At 51.7% G+C, this 12331-nt stretch overlaps 1 protein-coding gene across 1 annotated transcript; it reads left to right on the top strand.

The window, feature by feature from the left end:
- The first annotated feature begins 2260 nt into the window (after positions 1-2260).
- LOC131481773 (USP6 N-terminal-like protein) lies at positions 2261-10944 on the top strand. The gene is made up of 12 exons (XM_058671904.1): positions 2261-2397; positions 2609-2648; positions 3059-3139; positions 3545-3652; positions 4517-4626; positions 5254-5302; positions 6189-6309; positions 6939-7033; positions 7383-7448; positions 8151-8250; positions 8625-8777; positions 10298-10944. The coding sequence occupies exons 1-12, from the start codon at positions 2261-2263 to the stop codon at positions 10942-10944; spliced, it is 1707 nt and encodes a 568-aa protein (XP_058527887.1).
- Positions 10945-12331: the final 1387 nt, after the last annotated feature.

The following is a 12331-nucleotide window of genomic DNA, read 5'->3' as shown; positions in this document are numbered from 1 at the left end:
ACAGCTGGGGTGACAGCATTGGAGTGAGGTCCACTGTAGGACAGGAGGTGGAACCCTAGAATTGCCGAGTCTGATCATTGCAGTCAAGGACACAGGGTGTGGGAACCTCAATTGGATGCATAAACATGTGTGGGCTCCCTGTGCTACCTTGTACTCAAGAATAGAGGCCTTCCCAGCTGTTCTAGGATTAAACTGCCAGGCAGAAAGTAGAAAAAGTGAAAAGGGGCAAGTCTAATGGGATATGGCACCTTTCCAACAGGTGACAGGGGTCCCTGACACCTCTGGGTCCATGGCACCCCAGCCCTAGCCCTGTCCTCTTCTCCTCGGCCCTTGAGAGGTCACAGGCCCAATCCTTGGTGGTGTTTCATAAAGGCAGGGATTAGAACCCTGGTCCTCCTGCCATATGAGACGCCACTTGTGAGTGGCTGGCAGCATTCTATGATGTCACAGTCACTAAGAGGTGCACCCTCTGGGTGGTTAGGCCAAAGTGGCCAGTAGCCTGCTGACCACTGACCTGCACAGGTGTGTTGGTAGTAGGAGCAGGAGACAAATGGAGGACTATATGGATCCTAACTGGAGGTGAGTGGGACTTGTTCTGTGCCTGTGCTGTGTGTGGTACGGGGACAAGCAGTCCCAGGTGGATGGCCCTGATTTCCCATGTTACTATGGTGATGCCACTAAACCCTCAAGGATGCCCCTGTGGGCAGGACATGTATATTGTCTCCTCACTGCTACACTGTGTGGCAGATGTGAATGTGTCTCTGTGTATGGGTTCATGTGAGACCACAACTAGCTCTTTTATTTGGCTCTTCTCTGGAACAGGAAGATGGGGAGAGTAAGCTCAGCTTTGAGAGCGCCAGGTATCTGGGAGGCCAGAGAGGGGCAGGGTGACCCCTGGGTTTGGATGCCCATCTGGAGGAGGAGTCTCTTTCCTGGGAGGCCAGACAGGGGCTGCCCCTGTACCACCATCCCCCTGCCCTGTGCTCTGGGAACTGGCCAACAAATGCCTGTCTGCCTGGCAGTTGGGCTGTCCCCCTTTCTGACCATGGGCACATATCTTGTGGGCCACGTTTGCATGTGTGTCTTACAGTTTTGATCAGGCCGCTGTGAGGATCCAGAGGGCCTGGGAGCGAGATAAGATCTTCTGCAAGTATGAAGAGGTACAGGCCAGGTGCTGGGGGAGGAGGTGGGTCCCTTGCCTCGTTGGCTCTGCCTGTGATCCCTGGACCCTGGCATCCCTGGGACACAAAAGAGAGATGTTCTTGACTCTGTCCTTAACTCTGAGCACCTCTGGTGAATGATGTGGGTCCCCCCTCTTGGCTGCAGGGACCCCGCAAAAGACCCACTTTTTATATTGGAGATGAGGATGAAGACAGTGATGATTTGATACCAGACAAGTTCGGCTTCTTGATGTGAGTAGTTTACACCCCAGCTCATCTCTGGGCAGGGATGGACTTCAGAAACCCCTTCATCTGGCACTGTGGTGTAACTACAAAGTGACCACTTACAATGCCAGGATCCAATAGAGGTACCAGTTTGTGTTCTGGTTGCTTCACTTCTGATCTAACTCCCTATTGATGGCCTAGAAAAGCAGTGGAGGATGATCCAAGTGTTTAGGACATGGCACAAATGTGAGATCTGTATGAAGTTCTTGGCTCCTGGCTTTGGCCTGGTCTAAGCTCAGCTGTTGTAGCCATGTGGAGAGTGACCCAGGCAATGGAACATTTCTCTCCCTTGGTCATCCACCCTGGATAAAATCTGTTTCTGTGATTCTCAAAAATAAATTAAATATATATATATATTTATATATTATATTATATTTATTATAATCACATAATTATATAATCATATATAATTATTTTTATTATATTATATTTTATTATAGTATATTTTATTATATTCTATTAATGTATTATATTATATAATTATAATTATATTATAATTATATAATTGTTATATATATATATATATATGAATGACTGGGACTAGGCAGAGAATTCTGCCTCCATGATCTCACAGATCCCAAGGGTAAAGAAGGGCCTGAGTAGAGAGGGATGGCCAAGGACTTGGTCAACAGAGGAGGACTGAGGTGGGAGCAGGCATTTCAGGTGGAGTGTGTATAGGTGGTGGTGGGAGGAGCAGGTGGTCCCTGGGAGAGTTGAGGTGGTCCAGGTGCCTGAGCCCAGGGTGCACACTCACAGCTCTGAGCAGATTTTCTTGGGCCACCGAGATTCAGTCAATCCAGGCTGCCTTCGTAGGAATGGCTGATGTGGGAACACAGCCCCTCACCCTAGGGCAGTTTATACCTTCTCAGAACAGCAGCCTCACAGCTGTGCAGAGGGGGCTGCCACACCCCCAGGACATGGGCCTGATGACAGCACTTGAACCCCAGGGACAGTGAGAGTCCCTGCCTGATCCTGGGATCCCTGTGCTTTTGGTCATAAGACCTGCCTGACATCTGCCATCAGCATGGCCACCTGGCCTTTTCACTTCTGTGTCCCCTCGGTTGAGATGATGAAGCTGGTTCTTCCCTGGCCTGCTTGGGAGGTAGAAGGGCCTGGTCTTGGACCTGGCCTCACAGCTCTGCTTCCCTCCCCTTTCTTTCCAGCGAGAAGTCACTGTCCTGTGACAACACCCTGGGGACTAAGGTGAGAACCAGCCCTTGGCTATGGGCTCTTCCTCTGATAAGCAGGGCTGGAGAGCACATGGGTGCAGGAGGTGGGAATTGGGAACCATAAGGTCCTGCACCCACAGTGATTACAGACACCTGTAAGCACTTACTCATCTGTCCCAAAGCTGAGTGTAGATCTGGGTCTGTGTCTGTGGGCCACCTCAGCACCTTTGCTGAGTTGGGACTGTCTTGACTGTAGCTCAGGGGTCTCTGCCTTGAGAACAGGTGTGCTGTGGCCAGAGGTCAGCCCACTGGGACTGCTCCTACACAAGGTCCGGCCCAGGTCTGCAGCATCTTGGGTTCCTTGTGTGAGTCAGCTGCTGAGCTGCATGTAAAGGCCACTCAGTGTCAGCCTCTGGGCTCATGCCATCCTTTCTCCTTTTCCAGCAAAGACGCACAGAGTCAAGGAGACTCGGAAAGTGGGTCAAAATGTTAAAAAATTATAGTAAATATTGCAGCAGTGAGAAGGTAAAGTAGAGGGAGGACCCATGGGGATCACACTGAACAGAACACAGATGGGTGGTAACCTTTGCTGGGCTGGACACTTGCTGCCCAGGGGCAACTATCCTGCCCTAAAGGACACCAGTCATCTACACCCCTTGTCCCTACATTCAAGTGACCTTGCTGGTAAGGAAACCAGTGTCATCACTCATAAAAATCTCAGATGCAGGTCCTGCATGTTTCCTCGTGCTCCATAGGGAGCAGGCAGTCCAGGGCAAGTCTGTGTCCTCAGCCTTACCCTTCTTTCATGCTGGATCCTCTTCCTGTTGACATAGCACAGAGCCCCTTGCTTCCCTGTCCTGACCCCTCACCCTGCACACCCTCCATGCTGTGGCCATGGAACCTCTCATCTGAGCCTTCTCTCTCATGTAGTTCCACCGAAGATTCTTCAAGGACATCCCCAGCCAGGTGCGGGGGAAAGTCTGGATGCTAATGCTTGATGTCGACACAAAGAAGGCCCGAAACCCAGGGAAATTTAAGGTATGACTGTGCTCGCAGCCTGCAAGCAGCCTGACCTGTTCAGGCCACATAAGGATGCTGAGTTCCTCAAGGTGCGTTGCCTTGCTTTTTAGGTCTGGACCTTCCTTCTCATCCTGTCTTAATCTCCCAGACTCAACGAGATTTAAACATCCTTGTTTCCAGCCAAGGCCCTGCCCTTCTTCTTGTTGGGCATATCTGGGAAGCTTGACACAGGGCAGGCCCTGAGCAGTGGCTAACTCCCTAATGGACAGGAGACTATGGACACAAGACCCAGACTTTGAACAAGATATCTGCTAGCATGTCTTGCCCTTCCTGGGCCTGCTTTCTTCTAACGTTGCATAAACTAGCAATGTCATCACATGGAGTGGCTGGTTCACTTGTCACATTCAGCTCTCAGCTGCTTCTGGAAAATGCAGGAGGTGGGACTTCAGAGGGTTGCCAACAACAGCCAACTCTCACCCATCAGGGAGCAGGGCCCAACTGGGGATGCCAGTTTCTTCAAATAGTGTTTGGCCAGAATCTTGGAATGAGTAACCCAGTAAGCACAACCCTGAACATCTATATGCATAGGATATCTTATGTTTGGGGCTGTTCTTTGGAACTGAGCTTGGGGAAACTGATTGCTCAGGGTCTGGTCAAAGCCAAAAGTGGCTTCCAGTGTCTGGATGGAGATAAGCCCTGCTGGAGAGGGGCAGCATTGAGGCTGATGACAGTGTGGCTGAGGCTCCAGGGAGGGGGGATCTGAGCCCTGGTTGGGGCCCAGGCTGAGGCTGTTCCTGAGAAGTGCTGTGGACAGCCAGGGGAGTTTACAGAGGGACCTTGGTGGAGCCCCAGGCCTAATGCTTACCAGAGTGTTTTCTGTAGGAACTAAAGGATCAGGCCAGACGACAGTCTGGTGAAGTCTATCACATTGACTCTGCAGTGCGTGGGACATTTCGAGATCATCTGATGTTCCGAGAGCAATATGGGACTAAGTAAGGGCTCTGGGCTGCAGGGTCCCCAGGGGACAGGGAGGAGCAAGCACTCATCCTGTGGGAAACTGGGTACAAAACTAAAGCAGGGGGCCCTGGAGTGACCTGAGTGGATCTAAGGTGCATTCTGTTTCGAGAGGAGGATGACCCACAAAGCCTAGCCAAGCTGTGAGTCACTCAGGGACACCTGAAAGAGTCCAGATCCCAAGGCAAGAATAAGTCAAGGGTGGCCCCGGCTGGTGGAATGTGGAGAGTTTGGCCAAAAGAACACATGATGAACTATTGGTTCAGCAACTGCTCCTAACATTGCTGAACTGTTTTGTGGGGTGATGACTTTCCATAGTATGGTAAATCCTCAAACAGTATCTTGACAGAGAGATATTCAGCTGCATAGACTGCAAATCCACCAGGAGGAAGATAAAACTGCATACACTGCACCCTGAGATGTCTGTGTGTCCTGGTGGGCACCCCTCACCCAGACAGTGCAGAACGGGTGGGTTCCTGAGCATGGCCCTGCTCTAGTGGTAGATAGTTGGCCTGGGCCCTCAGTGACTAGCAGGGTCTGGGATGCAGGGCTGCACTGAGAGCCTCAGCAGGGAACGAAACACCATCTCCTCTTCTCTGTTCCAGGCAGCAGGATTTGTTTGGAGTTTTAATGGCCTACAGCATGTACAACCCTGTGAGTATTCTAGAATATATGTTCTAGTTCCTGTTCCCACACTGTCCGTTCAGGATATCCCCTGTGACAGATCACCAAGGCTGACGTGTTGGGTGTTCTCCTATCTACAGCTGGGGCATCAAGTGTAGAGGCCAAGCTAATGGCCTCACTTCCTCTTGTGATGCTCTCTGCACCCCAGGAACAGGCAGAGTAGAGGGTGCTGCTTCAGGTACCAGTGGTCCACAAGGAGGTTGGGCAAGCTGTGTGACTTGTTGTGGTCTGGATTCCTCTGATGCCATAACACCCACCTGACACATGGCGGGTGCCACTAGTCTGAATTCCACCCCACAAAGTTCCATGTCCTCGCAAACTCACTCAGACCCTTCCCACAGGAAAGCAGCTGCCAGACTCCTAGGGTGACCCCAACAAGGCCTGGGGATCTCCATCCTATTGACTTGCTCCCAGGTACCCTGCCTAGGGACTATGGGAGTGGTGTCCAGGCAGCCTAGATCTGCACCTTGTACACACTTCGCTCCTAAGCTCTAGCAGTCATACTCTGGTGCTTTTTCTTCATGGCTAAAACGGAGCTCTAGGGGATGCCACGGGGTGGAGCTTGGATTTCTGCCCCACCATGAGATATAGGAAATGAACAGTATCCTTGCGTCTGTTCTTCCTCAGGCATGGCTTGAGCTGAAGCCCTGCAGGATTTGTTCCAGGAACATGGAAACCTGGTGCATGCTACAATTCTTAAATTCCTCATACCCAAGTGCAAGAGGGGCTCAGAGACTCATTCCTCTATCTCCCCACTCCCTTCAGTGGGCAGCCACACCCTCCCAGGGTGGTCACCCAACCCCCATGAGATTACCCTACCAGAGAGGTCCCTCAGCGGTGTTCTGGGTTCTTGCAGGAGGTGGGCTATGGCCAGGGACTGAGCCATATAGCTGCAATGCTGCTCATGTGGCTAAATGAAGAAGATGCATTTTGGGCTCTGGTCCAGCTCATGGAGAATGAGAAATACTCAATGTCTGGTAGGTGGATGGAAATGGTGGGCCCACTGCATGCAAGGCCACTCATGGACATGAAGTCAGGTGACTGGCTCTTTATTCCTCACTGGAATATGCAGGTCATTCTCCCTTTGGGAAGTCCTTAGGGTCCAGAGCTGGAAGAAGCCTCCTATACCAAACCAAACATTCCATTCCCTATCATTAACACACGCAGCTTTGCCCAGGCTGCCAGTTGTTTGGGAACCTGTAGGTCAATGGATTTTATCTGTGTCCAAGTGACTCATGTCTCTCCACTGGCTTCCATGCCTCACATGGATTTACTAAGACTCACTGATCTACATCAGGGAACTCCAAAAGGCATCATCACTGAGGGAGCCTTCCCCTCCTCATTAAAGTTGGAATGGTCATGATTCATCCAGTCTGGCTGCAGTTCTCCCACCAGGCACATGGGAGCAGACTTGATTAGATTCCACACAGTCCTACATGTACCCATTTTCTGGGGCTCCTCCACCCTGACCAGATGTCACCCCACCTGACCCATTTAGAGCCTCCCCAGTCCCTGGGTGATCAAAAAGGCTCTGCCCCCTACTGTGGCTCTGCAGCCCTCCTGGGAAGAGGCTCTGATCTGAGGGCTGGGGGCTGATCCTACTCAGGTCTCTACAAACCGGGACTCCCGAAGCTGGAGATGCTCCAGAACCACCTGGGAGATCTCGTGCACCGCACCCTCCCTGCTCTGGAGCAGCACCTGGTGAGTGAAGTGCCTCCTTGGCTCCAGCGGGGACTCTGCTTACATGGATGAGTGCCCATTGTAGTCTCCAGGGCTCCTTTGGTCAGGGAGGCCCTGGCAACCATGGCTTTTCTTGGTTACTTGACTCTCTAGCAGTGTGTGTGACCATTTGTGTGTGGTCCCCAGAGTCAGCATAGAATTTTTAAGATTCCCCAGGTGTAGTGAATGCAAGTGACATGTGGCCCTTCTGGAACCTGTGTGGCTGTGAGGTTAGCTGCACTTGCTCTTGGGCTTCTTGTATCCTGGGTGTTGAGTCCAGGGGGAATCCCAGGCCTGCTCCCGGCTCTCAGCTCCCTCTGCTTTTCCTCAGGAGAAGCAAGGAGGGGGCCTTGACGACTACACTGCACGGTGGTTCACCCAGTGTTTTCTGGATGCGGTAAGTGCTTCCTTCCCCCACTTCACAGGAATCCCCTGATCAAGAAAGTTCCTGTCCCAGGGCCTGGCTTTCCCTGACAGTGTTCACAGCAGGGCTGAGCTGTCCCATTCTAGCAGACATAGGAGGCACCTTGCTGGCACACACAACAGGCCTGGAAATGTGGGGGTAGCTCAGGCTGAGACTGAATTTCAGAGCAAACTAGTAGGAGAAAAGTCCCAGGAGCACACACCTGGAGATGCCTGGCCAGAACCACAGCTCTCCAGAAGGAGGTAGAAGATCCCCAAGGCCTGAGCATCCACCCCAGTGTGTAGCCAGACTGCTGATGCCTCACTCCTGGAAGGCTGCCTAGGGTCAGCCCACAGGAGCATTGATCCCTCACCCAGCTCACAGGGGAGCTGGTATCTCCCATGTGGCCACTAAAGTGCACAGAGCAGCTTTGGTGGGTACCAGGGTACTGGGAGTGTCTGCCAGGCCTCATCCCTCCTCTCTCTGGTCTGTGGAATCCTCACATTAGAGGTGCCTGCAGACACAGCGCCATCTATCAGTGAGATGAGGCCCTTGCATAGGAACTATGGATTCATGTGAGACAGCCTTTGGTGGTTTCCACCTTTTCTTGGGGGGGCACTGCCAACCCTACAGCCCCTGGGGGCCCTGCTCAAGCCTGGATGGGTGGTTTCTCTCACACCTGCTCTTCCTTCCTAGGTGCCATTCTCTCTGGCTTTGAGAATTTGGGACATTTTCCTACTGGAGGGACAGCATGTGCTCACCACCATGGCACATGTGGCCTTGAAATTGCATCACAGTAAGTGCTCAGGGCACAAAGAGGCCAGGGTGCAGTGGGTAGAAGGGTTGGGGTCCCCTGCTGATGCACAGTGAAAGGGGCTTTAGGTGGGGATAAGGAGGCCTGGCAAGCTCTGGGCTCCTTAATGAGGGCACTGAGAATTCTCCTGGGATATCCTAACCTCAATCAAGCATGGTCCACAGGGAGGCATGGGCAGGGTCCTAACCCTAGAGTGTGGGTCCTGGGCAGTATCACTGACACTTGGGTTGATACCCATGGGTACCCAGGGCAGAAGTCAGAATCTGTTAAAGCTGGGACCAGGGTTGGAGCAGCATGGCTGCTTGTCCACTCCCATGGCCCCTCCCAGCCTGACACCCTCATTAATTCCTACCCAGAGCGCCTGTTGAAGATGTCTCAGGGACGTATCCAGGAGTTCCTCCAGGTGACCCTGAAGCAAGCATGGGCCCTGGATGACAATGCTGTCATCAAGCAGCTTCAGTCCTCCAAGCATGAGCTGTCCAAACTACAGTGTCTCATGCCTCCTGAAGGTGGGCACAACACAAGGCTCCGGCCCATTCTCTCTTGAGGGTTGGGGTGTCAGCAGGAGGAGGGCCAGGGTCTTCTATAGCTCTTCCATAAGGTCCTTGCTCTCCCACTGCTCAGGTTTGCTTAAAAAACTTCTGAACGCAAGGTCTGGCTTCCAGATGTGCTGTTGTGGGGAGGGGTATGGGTGATTGCTCTCCCATCTCCACAAAGGCACCACCACACTCCTGTGGCCTGAGCTGTGGGGTACCTTGAAGATCCTTGAGGGCCCAGGTTTTCACATCATTGGGTGAGGGTGGATAGGACTTGGTCTTCAATGTCCAAGCAGAGCAGCCCTGGAGCCCAGAACACACCAACAATCCCTGCTCTCCACCCGGATGAGCAATGTCCCTGTATGTCCCAGTGGAGGCTGTTTGGTAGGTCCTGAAACAGATCCAGAGCCTGATGTCCATATTTGTCTGCACCCAGGAACCCCATAGGACAGAGGTGGGTGGGTCTCATATCTGTATGTCAGCAGGCTAGAGGGAGGTGTGTCTGTGGCTGACCCTGGGCAGTGAGGGCCTAAGTCAGCCAGACACTTGGTCCCCTTACAGCCCCTAAGGCCACCAGCAAGGCCAAGGAGACCCTTTTGTGGCATCTAATCCCATACACATTTTACATGGCAAGGGCAGAGGCAAGGACTTTGGCCCCAAGCAGAACCCAGAGTGCTGAGTGTAGAGGTGTAGGCCCAGCCTGGTGACAAGGCTAAAGAGCATAGAGGATAATACAACCTAGTGCATCACCCACCTGGGTGCTGTGAAGGAAGGGAGCCCTGTGTTTGTCCATGGCTTCTGTTCCCATAGATGACCTGACATCCTGGTTCAGCCACACAGGACAGAGTTGGGATTGTTCCAGTTCTAGGGGCTACAGAAACAGGCCCCGGTCCACAGCTATTTAGTAAATAATGAGGCCCAGCTCAAACTCCATGCTGGTGTCTCCCTTGTTACCTTGTACAGTAGAGTTGCTGATGGCTGAAACTCCCAGGAGAAGGGGCCAGTGCTATGTCTTCAGATGTCAGAGGCCCAAGGATTAAGGACACAGGGTTTGTACCACCACCATTTTTCTGGGAACAGTCCCCTGTTCCCTGGTTAGGACCTCATCTCTGCCCCCAGTCTCAGCTGACCAAATGGTCAGTTTTATTCTACCCAACTAGGAGGGACATACATGCTCACGGTTCAGCTGTTCTCATGTTGTGAAACAGGAGCAGGTGGTTAGGTAACAGGAGCATCACTCCTATTGATGCTAGCTGTCCCACAGCTGAACTGAGAGGCAGGGAGGTCAGGGCCTGTGCTTCCCTATGGGGCTGTCCAGGTGGAGCCATGACACTGCCCTGGCCCAGGCTGCACATCCTTCCCTTCCCAGAAGCCTAAAGGGTGTCCTCAGTGTCACTCAAAGTGACAGGAACATCAGGAATCAGGTGCACCCTGCAGCCACAATTTGCCAATGGAGAAGCAAACCTTTTCTGTTTTCCTTTCCACGATGCCAGGCAAGTCCTACAGCATGGAACATGAGCTGGTCTACATCTCCCAGAAGCCTATTCCTGCTACCACCACACCACAGGGTGGGGAGACAGCTCAAGAACTGGGGCCACTGTGCCAACAACAACCTGAGCCTTCAGCTTCACTTGCTGGACTTCCCCCCATGGAACCAATGACCTTCTGCCTTGTCTGGGGGATAGATGAAGAGGAAAACTCTGCCAAAGAGAACAGCTCAGAGTCCTTGGGCCAAGGGGCCCTAGTGCGTGCTTCAGGGTGTGCATATGTGGCCAACCCGGCCAAGACCCCATGCAGCGTGTGGGACAAGGGGAGGCAGCTCCAGTGGCATAGTCTGCCCAATCTCTGTATGCCTATCCAAGGCGAAGACAGCCCACCTCCAGAGCTGGGCAGCCAGGAGGGCTTTAGAGCCCATTCCCTGCCTTTCCTGGAGCCCCTGGGCTCAGAGTCCGTGAAGTCAATCCCAGCCCCAGGCAGAGGGATGAAGATGGCTCCCTGGAATTACTTCCATGGGTGCCTCCTTGAATATGGTGATATTGGCAGACTGGAGCCTCCCCGGGCCAGTGTAATGATGAGCGAACAGCCTAACCCGAGGCCCACTAGAGGCCTCTTTTCTGCCTCTTCCCTGTGGAGTTTATAACAGCCTGGAAGAAGAGGTGAACTCCCTTGTGTTCACTAAAACGGACTACAACCTGCCTTGTCTAAGCGTGGTGGCCTTTTGCATTGTTTGGGATTTCCCTCAGGGACTCCTGTCCCCGCCCCCCAGTGGCCCTCCCCTGCCTCTCCCTGAGCAGAGTGGGAAGATGAGTCAGCACACAGAGCCTAGAGTCACCAGGCTATGCCCACCTGTACCTTCCCGAAGCCTTCAGGACTTTACCCTCTCTATTCTTAATAAAAATTTTTGTTTGGAATGAGTTTGCTTCTATTGTGTTCCTCCTAGAGCCCAACTAGAGCAATGTCCTATGTTCCTGGCAAGGGACCAGAGGCTACACAGCCCCAGCCCCAAGCAGATCTGCCTGCTGACCCCAGATACTTGCACTGTCTGGCTGGGGAAGAGCCACCATGGGTATGGGTGCCATGTGCTAGCCATGCTCACCCCAGGGCAGGCCCTGGAGACAGTGGTGCCCAGAAGTCCATGATCACACAAGGATCTCACCCAGGGGAAGAAACTACCAGAGTTCCTCAGCACCTAGGACTTGGAAAGTGCTTTGGTAATTGTTGGCAGTATTGTTTCAGCTTTCCATTGTCAGATGTTCAGCATTCCAATACATTAATTCAAAGACGTTAACTTTTTCTTGAAGTAACTGTGGGTTCTCAAGGAGTTGAGAAATAACATAGGGCTGGAGAGAGGATCCTGAGATGATATGAGTTCATTTTATAATGGCTGAGTACTATTCCATAGAATAGACATGCCATAGTTTCCTTATCCATTATTCTTTCAACAGACATCTGGGTTGTTTTTGATGTTCTCACTAAGCAGATTGTGCTGCTATAAATACAGGCATACAGGTTACTTTTTCATATGCAGATCTTACTTTCTTTGGATATATTCCAAGGAGTGTGATAGCTGGCTAATACAGTAGATCTATTTTTAGTTTTCTTGGTACTCTTCATACTGACTTCCATAGTAGCTGCACTAGCCTACATTGCCACTAATACTAGAGTAGGTACCTTTCTCTCCTACTCAGCCTTAAATAGAATGAAATACTACTTAAATAGGATGAAATTCTATCACTTGCAACCAAATGGTCCCAACTAGAGACCATTACGCCCAGTGAAATGAGCCAATCCAAAAAGGACAAATATTACATGTTCTCTCTGATAGGAGACAACCTTCATACAAAATATAAGAGCAATAGATATATAAGCATGTACATACATATATTTACCTAGAAGAACTACGTATTGGAGACCGGCATACCAGGAGGTGAAGATGCATTGGAGTATGCTTCTCCTAAATAAAAAGAGGACTCCCAATGAATTATTAAATAATTACTCTTCGCACAGTGTGTCGTGATTAGTATTAG

This window comes from Ochotona princeps, chromosome 13, assembly GCF_030435755.1.
Source record: "Ochotona princeps isolate mOchPri1 chromosome 13, mOchPri1.hap1, whole genome shotgun sequence".
NCBI lineage: Eukaryota > Metazoa > Chordata > Mammalia > Lagomorpha > Ochotonidae > Ochotona > Ochotona princeps.
This window is presented reverse-complemented; position numbering and strand designations above follow the sequence as displayed.